Consider the following 13,145-nt stretch of genomic DNA (forward strand, 5'->3'; position numbering starts at 1 on the left):
TCCTGAGAGCACTTTGGGGGGCAGGGCTGTGTGGGCAGCAGATGGACAAGGCACCTGGGACAGGGCATCCTAGCCATCTCAAGGCTGCAGTAGCCCTCCACCTTTGTTCTGCTCACATGAGCACTTGAAAATTGCTTTTCCCCCTACTTTGCACACTGCTGTTACATCCTATTCTTCAATAATTTTTTTGAAACCCACAGTAGGTGATGTCCTATCTTGAATGCAAATTTTTTTTCCCTCCTCTACTTTTTAGATCTGCTAACTTCATCTTCTGAGGCCTTGTTCTGCCTTGCCCTAAAGGCTTGGGGTTATCTGGCTGAGTAAATATGAGTGAGTAAATGCTGGGTGCCTTCCAGAGAAGAGGGCCAAATAGTGCAGTGAGCGGTTTTATGACTGTACACAGTTCTGTCTTTTTCAGTTTACCTCTCTTCACTCCAGACTGTCTCCTTTGAGATGGAAACAGAACCCGGATCCCTTACAATTCTTGATGGACAGAGAATTTTTATTCTAGAAAAGCATGATATATTCATCATCTCACCGAAGATAGAGTCTTTTCTGATGTTATAGGGTAGAGAAGCCAAATCAGGAGTGAGTTTGTGGGAGTTTCAATCCATTCAACTGGTTGAATCACATATTGCCCATACTCAGGATAACTTATATGATGCTCAGTCAGGTATTAGGTGGGTCATCTATCCATTCCCTAAATTCTTCAAAGTCTCTTGCTCTGTTTAGCGATTCCTGTGATAACCTAAGGAAAAGGACAGAGAACAGGCCAGGGAAGGCAGTGACTTGTGGTCATTCCTCTTTGGTGCTTCCTTAACCCCTAGAGCCATTGACCTTCCCAAAGAGATTCGCTGGAACAGGTGCATATTCTCACACTATCTCAGGAATTTAGCCCAGATCTGTGTTTCTGAAATTAAAGTTGATTGTCATCCCAATCCTGGCATCGACCATAGAGTGTGAGCTGCTGTGATCAATAGAGCACGTGGCGTACCACACTTCTGAACCACAGAGGTGCTGGCACAGTGGTAAGGGGCACAATGACAACTACCGATAAGAGCTTTCTCTTACGCCAGCCAATGTGGTGGGTCTTTAGGCCCTCACCATGGCTCTGTGGTGTAAGCATTATGCTATCCACACCTCTCAGATAATAAACTGAAGATTTTAAACATTAAGAAACTGGCCCAAGGTTATGCAGCTAGCAACTGTCAGCTCACAATGAGAATTCCAGAACCACACTCTTGACCACTATGCTATATGGCTTCCCAAAAACCTCATTCTAGAGTCTTGTAATCAGGATAATTCTCAAACTTGAGATAATTTGAACAGTCATATGACCTACTCTCCTCATCTTCAAATAAGGAAACTGAGGACCAGAATGTTTCTGTGACTTTCACAAGGTCACATGGCTAGCTCACAATACAGCTAGAATTAGCCCCATGCTCTCCTGCATGCCAACCAGGCCTCTTTCCATTACACCATGCTGTATTATCACTAAATGTGATTTTCTAGAGAGGTTACCTTTTTTATCAGTGGTCCTTAAAAATAAATTTTATGCCTCTGCCTAGAAAAGTGTGTGTGTGTGTGTGTGTGTGTGTGTGTGTGTGTGTGTGTGTTGGGAGTCATGTTTTCAAGAACATTTCTGGTCTGTAAATAAGCCAGAGAGGTCGTATCCTGGCAGCCTAGGAGAGGCAGGAGGCCAAGTCTCTGAGCTCACCTCCAGGAACCCTGAGGTATATCCATTATGGTAATCACCCCATCTGGCTTCTGCAGGCAACCGGCCATTGTCTACTCCGCAGCTGGTGACAGAGATGCCTGACACGTGAACCTGGGCAGTCACCTGCCCCTAGATCCCCCAAGCCCAGCCGGCTCATGTATGCATCCCCACATCCAGCTTGCTCTCTGCCTTTAGTAGCCCATCCCAGCAGAGCAGCTGGCTGGGCTGCAGAGAGCCCTGAGGTGGTTCCAGGGATCGCATGTGCTCTCTCAAAGGAACTAGTACCCTTTCAAAATGTTAGTCCTGCAGAAATCCATTTCCTGCATCCTCTGCCTCTTCAACACCATTTCTACTGTTTTAAAACCTAGCACCAAAGTTCAACCAGGACCCTGTCAGAAGCAGCTAGAGATCATGAAATAGGGACTGTTCCTACTGCTGTTCTCCCTCCCCCGCCACCCCGACAGGGACTCAGGACCACACAGGCTTTCTAGAGATGACCCTGCCAACTTTCTCCATTTAGAATGCCTTCCCTGCCCCAGCCATCCATGGAAACTGCACTTCATCTTTCTGATCTCATCTGTAACGTGGGCTTCCTTGTGCAGCTCTGAATCTCTTCCTTTAGAAGTAATATTCCTTCCTATGATTTCCAATAGCTGTTTTCATTTTGTTAATTTTAGCAAACATTTACTTGTGCCAAGCATGTTCTATCTAAGAGCTTTAGGAACAAGAATCTAGTTAATCTTCACAAAACGTTATTATTATCCTCATTGTGCAGATGGGCAAATGGAACCACAGAGAGCATAGGTAACACGCCCAAGGTCACACAGCTGAGAAATGAGTCCAAGCTTTGAACCCAAACAGTGTGGCTCTGGGTAATGTGCTCATGACTACGAACCTTGCCTCTCATTCTGTTCTCAATTAGATTTGTTATTTACATGCCTGTCTCTTCACAAGCATTAGGACCATAGCTCATCCCTCTCTGTACTCCAGCAATGGCTGACTGGGTTGTGCTCATGATGGGCTTCCAGGGCTGTCTGCATAACTGGCAGGTGGCCTCGATACCACTGCCCTGACCCAGACACAGGCTTGGCCACACTGAAGGCACAGTGTGGACCCCTTCAGTTTCCTAGTCTGCCTCTTAGAGTCTCCCAGCTTCGGATTATGTGTTTATAAAATAGAGATAATACTGTGACCCCACAAAATTAGTGTGAGGTGGCATGCAATCCCAGATCATTCTAGAACTTAGAACGATTGTAACCTCCGTATGGTCTAGTCAGAACAGTCTCATGACTTGCACAAAGTCAACAGATTTAAAACTACAAACCTGAAAACTCCTGTGTAAATCTAAATTGTTACCCCAGTGAGAGAAAATATGGATCCTTTTTCTCGGAGAGCTATCAGATTTCACTCTAAGAAATGTCCCCTCAGGAGATATATAAATATAAATATAGATGTAGACATAGATACAGATACATATATAATGTTATCATTGCTTAAAAGATTTCTGAAACTCATCTTTCAGAATGATCTTTAGAGTACGTGACACACACTTCCTATTGTTCTCAGTGATGGAGAATCTCCCTCCTGTGGAAGGAGGACTTACCTTTGGGGAATGGCTAAAAGTCAAAGCCAAATCTACTGAATAAGGTGGGAACAAGTCATCTGGATAGATGTGTTCCTTGGAAGAGCTGATGCTTTCTGATCTAGTTGGGTAGGACTCTTTCCATCCCCATGAACTAGAGAGAAAAGTAACAGGACAGATTCCCCAGATGGTCTGTAAGATGACCCTTATAATTGCACAAGGGCCATATTAGTCCATCCATTTCTTTGCGGTTGATGAAAAAAAATGTTATGGATATGGGTGTCACACTTGTGCATTATTACAAGTATTGTATGTAATATTAATTAATGGGTGCAATTGGAAAACCAGCTAGAAACCCAGGAGCTTTGCGGGGGAGGGGGGTGGGTGTTCAACAGAAGCTTGAAGATGTGAAAGGGGGATTTACTCCGGCTATGAAATGCTTTTCGCAAATTCAGACTATCCAGACCTCAAGAAGTTCGAGATATAGTGCCAGTTTCAAAATGGTCTTCAAGGATGTTGTGCAAGGGAGGCCCTAGGGCCAAAGGAAGCAGGTCTGGAACTAAGAACTAGGAAACCTCTTATAAGCCAGGTACTTTATGTCAGCTAATCTTCCCAACCTCCCTATGAAATCAGTGCTATCATCCCATATTATTTAGGAGTAAACTGAGGCTCAGGGAGTGTAAGTCTCTGGCTGCAACACCACAAGCTAGCAAGAAAAAAAGCAGATGCTTGTCCATATGACTTTATCACACTGAGACCTAAGTAATCTGTATTTTCAGGGTACTTAAATGAGTGAATGTTTTTATTGCTGTGAGAGCACTGTAAAAAAATTTTTTTTTTTGGTTATAATAAATCTGTTCCCTTGGAAACTTGGCCGGCAACTTCTCTTGGCTGGGGGATCTTTTGGTAACTGTGCTTCTAGCAGTGTTCTAGCTCTTGCTATCCCAGATCTCTATCAAAGCTGTACTCAGTTGGCCCCGCACATAGCTATTAATAGAACTGTGGTCACTCTTTCTTTGGATGGCTCTTGTTTAAAAAAAAAAAAAGGAAGTCTGTTGAAAACTTCTTGACAAATCAAAACTCTTAACAGTGACTTTTTCTTTTTCCTCCTTTCTACCTCTTTACAGTTGTGTTTATTAGATCACACTATGGTGCCCCCAGTTTAAGAGCTAACATTCAATTCCTTAAGCCTTCTTAATTATGAGTTTCTTAGCAAAATGAGTCCTAGGACCCATGCACAGTACACATAAACAGACCTTCACGGTCTGCCCCAGGCTCCTTCCTGCTAGCTGCTAAAGTTGGTAATAACAGAAGACACCAGGAGAAACACAGCAATATGTGATCCTGGATAAAAATGAGCAATGGTTTCAGAGTGTGCTTCTGTTCTTCCCGCTCGCCCCCAGCACCCGTTACACCCTCTCTCGCTCCTGAAAAGGCAAGGTAGCTAAAATCATTGCAAAGCTTCCCACCTGGTATCGGTTCTCGAAGCCAGACCCAGCAAGACTGAAGAAAGTATAATCTACCTTGAGTTCCCGTCCCGCAGAGAACCTTGGACTGGGGATCAGCGCTTGGGTCTGCAGCCTCTCCCTTGCCCCCTTGAAAATGAGTGTTTGGAAACTGGCTGTCTCTGGGATTCCTCCCAGCTCTATTAGAGAGGAATCTCCTCCCTGCAAATCATAGACACCATTTCCTAAATTCTGTTGAGAGTTCATCAGACCCCCCTAGTGGAAGAATGGACTGCTCCCAAGTCCTCCCGGTCCCCAGAAGATGGTTTGCAGGAAAGAAGAGTAAAGGGGGCACTGGAGTTTCTATTTGCTTTTCCCTTCAGAAACCATACACGCATGTCAAAGCTTTTCCTTCTTCCTTCTCCGGAGAACCCCCGCTTCACCTCTCCAGGCCCTTCGTGGACTTCTTGCCCTGGAACTCCTGTGGTCACCTGTAGTCCAGATCACAAAATATAATAAGAAGAAGAAGAAAAGAGGAATGTCCATATTTTTTTGAATGAAACGTCACTGGAGCAGATGTTTTCATTGCGTGATACCACTTAACTGTGGTGGTTCCCAAACTTCTCTGCACTTCCGGAGTCACAGGGGAGCCACAAAGAGCTACTTGCCCCAGAAGTCATGATCTGATGGGCACAGAGCTTGGCCTGGGCTTTGGAATTTAATAACCACCCTCTTGAGGGACTCCAATGTGCAGACAAATTTGGCAGTCCCTCACCTCACCTTAGAACCTCTGACATAGGGACTAAAATCAGCCCCTCCCTCCAGACGAAGAGCCAGAGGTTGAGCAAACTTGAGAGCCTTCCCCAGGCTCAGTCCACCTTCAGGAGAGGGCTGGACTCTGCAGTCAGCTTTTGTTGTCTGAATCCTTGCAACTCAGTGTGTGGTCCACACACAGGCCAGCAGCATCACCTGGGAGCCTGTCTGAAATGCAAATTCCGGGACCCCACAGTGAATCAGAAACTGGGGTGCAGCCCTGCTTGTCCAGGGGATTCGGATGCCTGCTGAAGTTTGAGAACCTGCTCAAGAGATGTCACGATGCCCTGATGGTAATGGTAATGTGCTGCCAGACTCAGGTGCATAAAGCCCCCAGGGGTCTTCTGCCTTCGTTGTACTTGGGATCAGCTGGCTGGTTAAAAATGACCAACCTCGAATAATTTTTTTTTTTTTTTAGGCAGCCATAAATCCTGGAATTACTGTTTTCTGTACTGTTTCATGTTTGTGAATTTTAAAGCCAACAAAGACACCCCCACACACCCACTTGGAGGCAGGGGTTTCCTCATGCACCCCCGCAGCTCTCCCCGGTGATGCTCTGGCAGAGGCACCCAGGGGCTGCAGCCTGATCCATAGCCCAGTGCCGCCGCCGCCAGGGCACCCAGGTAATTAGACGGGCCTGATCAGAGCCTCGCTTTCTGGGATGGAAACTGTTTCCTTAGGTAATTGGGATGCATGGGAGGCACAGCCTGTTCTAAAGCTGTGCGGGTAGTGCCAGGCTGCAAAAGGCAGCCAAGCCTGGCCGACGATCAGAGGAAAGAAGCATCTGGTTCTGCAGTTCCCAGGCTCCAACAGGTGCCCTCAAACCACTGGTCTTAACATCTCTGTATGCAGACCCTAGAGGCCGGGAGGTGATTCAGGCCCCAGATTCCCCAGGCACGGAAAGTCTGCCTCTAGAAAAGCATATGCTCCTCTTACTTTTTTTTTTTTAGCAAAATAATAACTTGACACCAGCCCAAGCAGTTAAAAAAAACAGTAAAAGGAACCCAATTTAGAAAGGTTTTTAGTAGGCTAAAAACAGATGTGGCAAGCCATTTCAGGATATTCCGGGAGATGAGATGGAGAGGGCAGGCTTCGAAATGGCTCATCTGCCCCTTCTGGTCCCGCCCAGGCAGGTGCTCCTGCATGGGAGAAGGCTCTACCCATAAACAGGTTCTGGAAGGAAGCAGCCCCAAGACTTCCTTTCTGCTAATCACTGCTCTGCTCCTGTGATGCTCTGGTCCAGTGCGGAGTTAGCCCCACGTGGAGCACTCCGAGCAGCCAGAGCCCCTCGTTCTCGTGCTTCTCTTGGAGGGCAGTGGCACTTGTCCTGCAGGGGCTCGGCTGTAGTTAGAGGCCCTCGGTGGCCCCCAGGACCCCACCACCGTTTCCTGCCGCCGACGCCTGGGGGCCCCCAGCTGCATCTGGCGGCAGGGGTGCAGGGCGCACAGGGGACATGGGGGGACCAGCAGAGCCAGCCATGGAGGGCCCATCAGGGTCACAGTAGCCTATGGAACCCTAGCTCTCCCAAGGGAATTGGAAGAACGATCCAAGAGAGAAACACTAACTCTTCAGTACATTGCAGGGACTTCTGGTGTCCCTGACTCCAAGGCACTGAAGCCCCTCACACCCATATTTGTTGAAAATCTGGGATGGGGAGGGTAAGGAGTCTAAAATGGAAAGTGACCGTGGGATACGTCCTACATTGATTGCATTCTAATAAGGTATCTTTATTAGATATGATGCACCCAGTATCGAACAGGATGCAGGTACGGGTGTGTGTTTTGTTCTCTTGTAATTTTCCGAGAAATACATAGGTTTTTGAATTGTATATTCTTTCCATTGAAAACTGTTTAATTTTAGAAATGCACATACATACTCCCTTTGTACCTATCCACCAGCTTCTGCTTGCATAACTGGAATCACTATAAGGTAAAGGCAAGTTCCCAATATAGAAGGGACTCCTGTATGTACCATGTAAGCATCTTTGTTAATTAGCATTGTGAAAGTAATTAGGCATTCTATAAGTGAAATTAGGGTTGCTATCAAGTTAGACATCATCACAAATATGCATGATCTGCCTAGATTCACATTACGTCTAGGAAAGGAACAGGAGAAATTATCCTTCATATTATGGAGTATTTTAAATGCAGCAAAGGTATCCATAATGTAAATCTTTGAAATATTATATATAAGCCATAATACTTATAAATATTTATACTTTCTAAAGTCACAGATAATGTTCCCATGAGGAAAAAAAAAAAAAGACTCCCAAAGAAAACTAAAAATTTAATGAGGACAGGGACTATCTTTGTCTTATGCTCCACTGTATCCCCAGCCCCTAACATGTCTGGCTTACATCTTGCCAAGTAAAGCTAGTAAGGCTTACATAGAACTGCACTGAATCGGCTGCCAAAAAGTTTCTTGAGAAAGCAGCTAAGATAATGATCAGTCATGTACCACACTGGAAACATTAGTGTACCAAGGTGTTTGGCATTCTGGAAAGGGTCATCTCAGCCTATACTTCTTTTTGCAAATGCTCGCAATCTGAGATTGTCCTTCCTATGCCGCTCCTATGATTTTCTCCATGAGATCAATCCTATATGAATCTATTGCATGTTTAGTGTGTACAGGACACACTGGCGGATGTTATAAGGTTTGCAGAAATAAGTAATACAGCACCCTTCGTGTGCGGACAGACAGGATCAGGCAGTGTAAGAAGGGGTCCTACTCACAGAACAGGCATGTGTTATCAGAGGATCAAGAAGAGAGAGCGAGTGCTCTCGTTTATGGAGCAAAGACTTTGAAGGGGCGTGTTATTTGAGATGTACTTTGAAGAATGGATAAAATCTTCAGCTGGAAAGGTACAAGTGGAAGGAGAACAGTCCAAGCAGAAGGAATGGCATGAGTAGGAGTTTGGATCTGGGCGAACTACTTGTCTTTGAATATAAAATATATGTGGATAAGAAGGACAGTAGTAAAAGAGCAAAAAATGTTCGTTGTGGCCAAATAAATACATGCTGAGCCAAATTTAACTTCTATTTAATTTTCACAGGTAATAGTTGGAAATAGAAGCTTCTTAAAGCAGGGCAAGTGAATGCTACTGGGATTACACTTTGGAAGGGTTCTTCTGGATTGGTATGGGGACAGTGCCCACCCAGGAAGTACCAGAGCCTGAACTAAGATTGTGACAGAGGGAATAAAAAGTTGGAAAACATATTTGAGACATCATTCAAAAATAATCTTAGACTTGGCAATTGGTTTCGGAGAGAAGGAACCGGCAGACTATGTGCCTGGATAGCTGCAGAAATCATGGTGTCATTGACATAGGGAGTCAGACAAGGGCAGTTGATGGGGGACCAAGGGTTCTCTTTTAGAGGTATTGTCTTTGTGGTGCTGGAAGGATCTCCACAGGAAATGCCCACAGAACGAGGCAGAAATTGAATTCAGTACTTGGAGAAACGGGGCCAGAGGTACAGAAGTCATCCATAGAGGAGCAGCAACGGGAGTGGATAGAGCTGTCAGAAATTCAGCACAGAAGAGCAGAGACTAAGGAGAGAGCCCTGGGGACGGCCACGTTGGCCCGGCCAGGCCTCCTTCTGTTCTTCCCTCTTTCCAGGCTTTCACTGAAGTCTGGAAGAGCTAGAGGACAAAAAAAGCAATTTGCCAGAAGGGGCTAAGTCTAACAAATTTCTTCCACCTCAAAAATCTTTAGATTAGAGGCTTCTGGTAATATGGAAAGACTGCTCATATTTTACCAAGTTTTGTATATAGAATTTACTTAGATTAAAATGAATGTGTAATTTTCACTTGGGAAAACCACATAGTGACTTCCTTCTTCGGAAAAGAATCTCTAATCTTGACTGTCGTCTTGGATTTCCTGCTCACGCCTCCTCAAAATGTTTAGGCACCTTCTGACCTGGAAGGAATTTTAAATTCAGAGGAGCTAAATGTTGTAAACTACCTTTTATCATTTATTTTTCCAGGCTCTTCCCTGAATAGAGATAAACAGGAAATGAATGGTCACAGTTAACTGGGGTATTTGCAGTAGAAAGACAACTTGTTAACTTCAGACAATTTTCCTAGGCTCTACTACTCTTAGAACTCAAATTTTGTTTTCTTCTGGGTGAGAAAAGAAACACAACTGATCTAAAAATTAACCTCGTTCTTAAGTGTGCAGCTTAACTTCTGTTTTTATGTGCAATTTTTATCCTATAAATCACACTGTGACCCATCATTTGGGGAGCTCCAAAAGAGAAAACAAAACAAAACCGAAAAACACCCTAAATCCTTCATGCCCTTTGTGTTTTCTACAGGTGAAATGCTGCAAGTACTGGCCAGATGACACAGAGATATATAAAGACATTAAGGTCACCCTAATAGAAACAGAACTACTGGCAGAATATGTGATAAGAACATTCGCTGTCGAAAAGGTAAGTTTCACACTACTTTGAAAAGCTATGGTCAGGTGTTAGTAGGACTAGCCTCATTAACTTCCCTGGGATAATTTCTGTGTGGTCACACCTGAATGCAGGTAGGCTCTATCTAATGATGCCTCAACATTGCATCTTGCCTCCCAATTCTATTAATAGCTCAGTTCCATCTTTGAAGCGAGTCATTCCCATTTCATAGGAATCTGTACGTGGCTACAAAATCAAAAGATAAGGCCGATCTGTCTCTTTCCCTTTTCTGTTTAACCTGGTTGACATTGTTCAGCCCATCTCTCTTTCTTCACAGTTTGATAAATGTCCTTCAAGTCGTATGTCCACATGGGTTTCCCAGTGCTGAGTTAGTATCAGTGCTGAGATCCAGGTCCTAACCCCTCCTGGAATCCCCCTTCTCCCTTGAGGCTTTTCGGGCCTATAGTTCCCTGTGGCCTGATGGATTTTGCAGGGGAAGCGACCTACCTGGAAACATAAGTAGACACGGGACACTCTTGCATGAACTGGTCCCTTCATTCATCCTCACTCTCATACTGGTTTTAGCCTTTGTACTTGCTGGTGTTGGATCGTGAATGCTGTACTATATGGCTCTATGCTGTCTCATCCCATGTGCATGGATAGGGCCTCTTCTCTGGGAAGCCCTGTAGGGCATAACAGGGAATTTCCTTATTCCCCCTCTTTCTGCTGACATAGGGAGGGGCCGGAGGTGAAGCATACTGCAGTCCATCCAGAGAAGTGGCACAGGTAGGCTGTGGGAAGAAACCTCTGCCTTCCAATCCTCATCTTGCCTTTCACGAAGGGGACACACAGTTTTTGTCTTAGAGGTCCACAGACTTTTCCATCAAGAGCTGATTCCACATAGCTGTGCCCTGCACCAGATGTAACAGTTCTGTCGCAGACTGGTGTGGTGAAAGCTTGTCCTCATTCAGTAACAGCAAGTCACCTTGGAGGACCTGAGTTATAAGCGCACTGCCGGGCGGTTGGCTCTTGGCCTCCCTCTCTAATTTTCCTCACATCTAAATGCACTTTTTGGATTAACAAGACCAGTTTTGGAAAATCAAGGAGATGGCGGCCTCTGCTTTTTGGCTAATTGACGCTGATGTTTCGAACGACCTATCCCGGTTTTCAAATCCGTATTTGTCATAGAATCACAAGGCTGAAAAGACTTCAGTTTATTTTAATCTGTTTCTCATACTGTTTAGCATTTTTTTCCTCAGCCTGTCTTTTTTAATAAGTAGGCAAGAGGCTTGGAGACTTCAAAGAATGTGGAGTTCTGGTTGACTCAGTTCTTCAAGTTCTGAACCTTACACTTTGATGTCCTTTTTTTTTTTTTTCCTTCTTAGGCAGGATTGGAAAAAAATGTGGAGAATTTTTGTATGGCTCTTGGCAAGAGCACTCATGAATAACTGCATTAAAACAGATAGTGATAAAAGACCCTCAATATTTTTTTCTTTAAAAAAAAAATCATCCAAAGCCATCACTTAAACATGGAGTTCTTTGAACAATAGCTCTCTAATAAGCTGAAAATGCATCTCTGTTGCTAAAGGAAGGGTTGGTTTGTTTCTTTGCTCTTTTTTTAACCTCTTATTGTACTCTCCTACATTCCCAGCTGCACAGAAATGTTTCTGAAATACTCAAGTTATTTTAGTCCTCAGACAACCAGTAAAGAGTGGTGGAATGAAGGGAAGGATGAGGAGCTTATTAAGGATTTTGGAGAAATCAAAATGACATGTTAGTGATTTTCTAACTGGGCAACTGAAATCTTTAAGGAAAACAAATCATTAGTACTTCTGTGGATCACTTCTTCTCATTAGAAGAGAAAAGGAAAAAAAAAAAAACCAGTCAAGTATATACTTTGAGAGGCCTGCAATTCTGATTCTATTTTGAGAGTATGTTGCATCAAGGGACCCAAGGTGAAAAATAGATTTGGGCTCTACTCTGCAAAACAAGCAGACACCGTTGCAATTTGAAACTGATGAGTTCTTGTTTTGCATGGGATTGTCATCTTTCCTTTCTCCTACAAACGATTTTAAATAACAAAGTTGCCATCGTGTGTGTGGGGGGGGGCGGGGGGGAGGGTGGAGCTCAAAAGGTCTCCATGGACCTAGGCTGCCTGGTGAATCGATCCCTGACTATCGTAGCAGAAAGGAAGTTGACAACGGCCACCAAAATCTCTCTCCACAGGAGGTGCCTCAGAGAAGGCAGTGGGAAATATGGTCCCATATTCCAATAAGGGCAGAACATGTAGTTGGTGATTGATTCATTCCACGAATATTTATTAAGCACCCACTTTGAGCTAGGCACTATTATCTTGGCTTCTTCCTTCCTATCATATTTACATGGAAAATGAAGTAAATATCTCCTTTTTATGTAGCATTAATACTTGTTACAATGAAAAGGAAACAAAAAATATAGTTGATATCAAGTTGGGGTATTTGGGCTGCAAACAGTGATTACACGATGATTTTTCCCCAAAATACATTACAGAACAGCAAAAGGAGAAATCGCCACATTGACGAACAAGAATGAGAATTGGCTCAGAAGCAATTGCCTTTGCTAATCTTGTCAACAGCGAACATATTTAGAGGGTACAGGCTTATTTTAGGAAAACGTTTTCTGCATGCCACAAACTGACATTTACCTTGCTCAGAAAATGAGTCTTAAGAGAGATCAGTTGGGGGCCCATCTCCTGATGGCTGGAGGATGCTGGAGATAAAATCTAACAAAGCTAGGAAGTGAAGATCTCAAAAAATTAAAATTAAAAAAAAAAAGCAACAACAGTGTATGGGAGAAACTAATGCCCTTTGGTCCTCTTGGGAATAAATAAATATTTATTATAGGCTTTCCCACTTCATGGAGCCACCCCTGCCCCAGTCATCATATGTAAAGCTCAGGGGGCTCTCTAGGGGGCTGGAGGGTGATACAGGCTCAACCCTTTGTCTTCTGGTGGAGACTTTGGGCCTGGCCAAAATGTTTCCATGGTTTAAGTGATAAGAGATATGGGCTCCTAACCACCGAGTAGAATTACTCTGGAGTCACAGAACATATTTAGTAGACTAGACAACAGTGTGGATTGTCATATCTGAATCCCTGATGGTTTAATTCCTTAATGCTTAAACTCCATTAATGAATAGCATGAACTTCAAAGA

At 44.1% G+C, this 13,145-nt stretch overlaps 1 protein-coding gene across 1 annotated transcript in view; it reads left to right on the forward strand.

The window, feature by feature from the left end:
- PTPRM (protein tyrosine phosphatase receptor type M) overlaps positions 1-13,145 on the forward strand; it is an 812,937-nt gene that overhangs the window by 771,354 nt on the left and 28,438 nt on the right. The window contains exons 25-26 of the mRNA XM_044921209.1: positions 9,871-9,987; positions 10,690-10,740. Coding sequence (XP_044777144.1) covers positions 9,871-9,987; positions 10,690-10,740 — 168 coding nt within the window. The remainder of the gene's footprint in view (positions 1-9,870; positions 9,988-10,689; positions 10,741-13,145) is intronic.

The sequence above is a fragment of the Neomonachus schauinslandi genome, chromosome 14 (genome assembly GCF_002201575.2).
Source record: "Neomonachus schauinslandi chromosome 14, ASM220157v2, whole genome shotgun sequence".
Classification (NCBI taxonomy): Eukaryota; Metazoa; Chordata; class Mammalia; order Carnivora; family Phocidae; genus Neomonachus; species Neomonachus schauinslandi.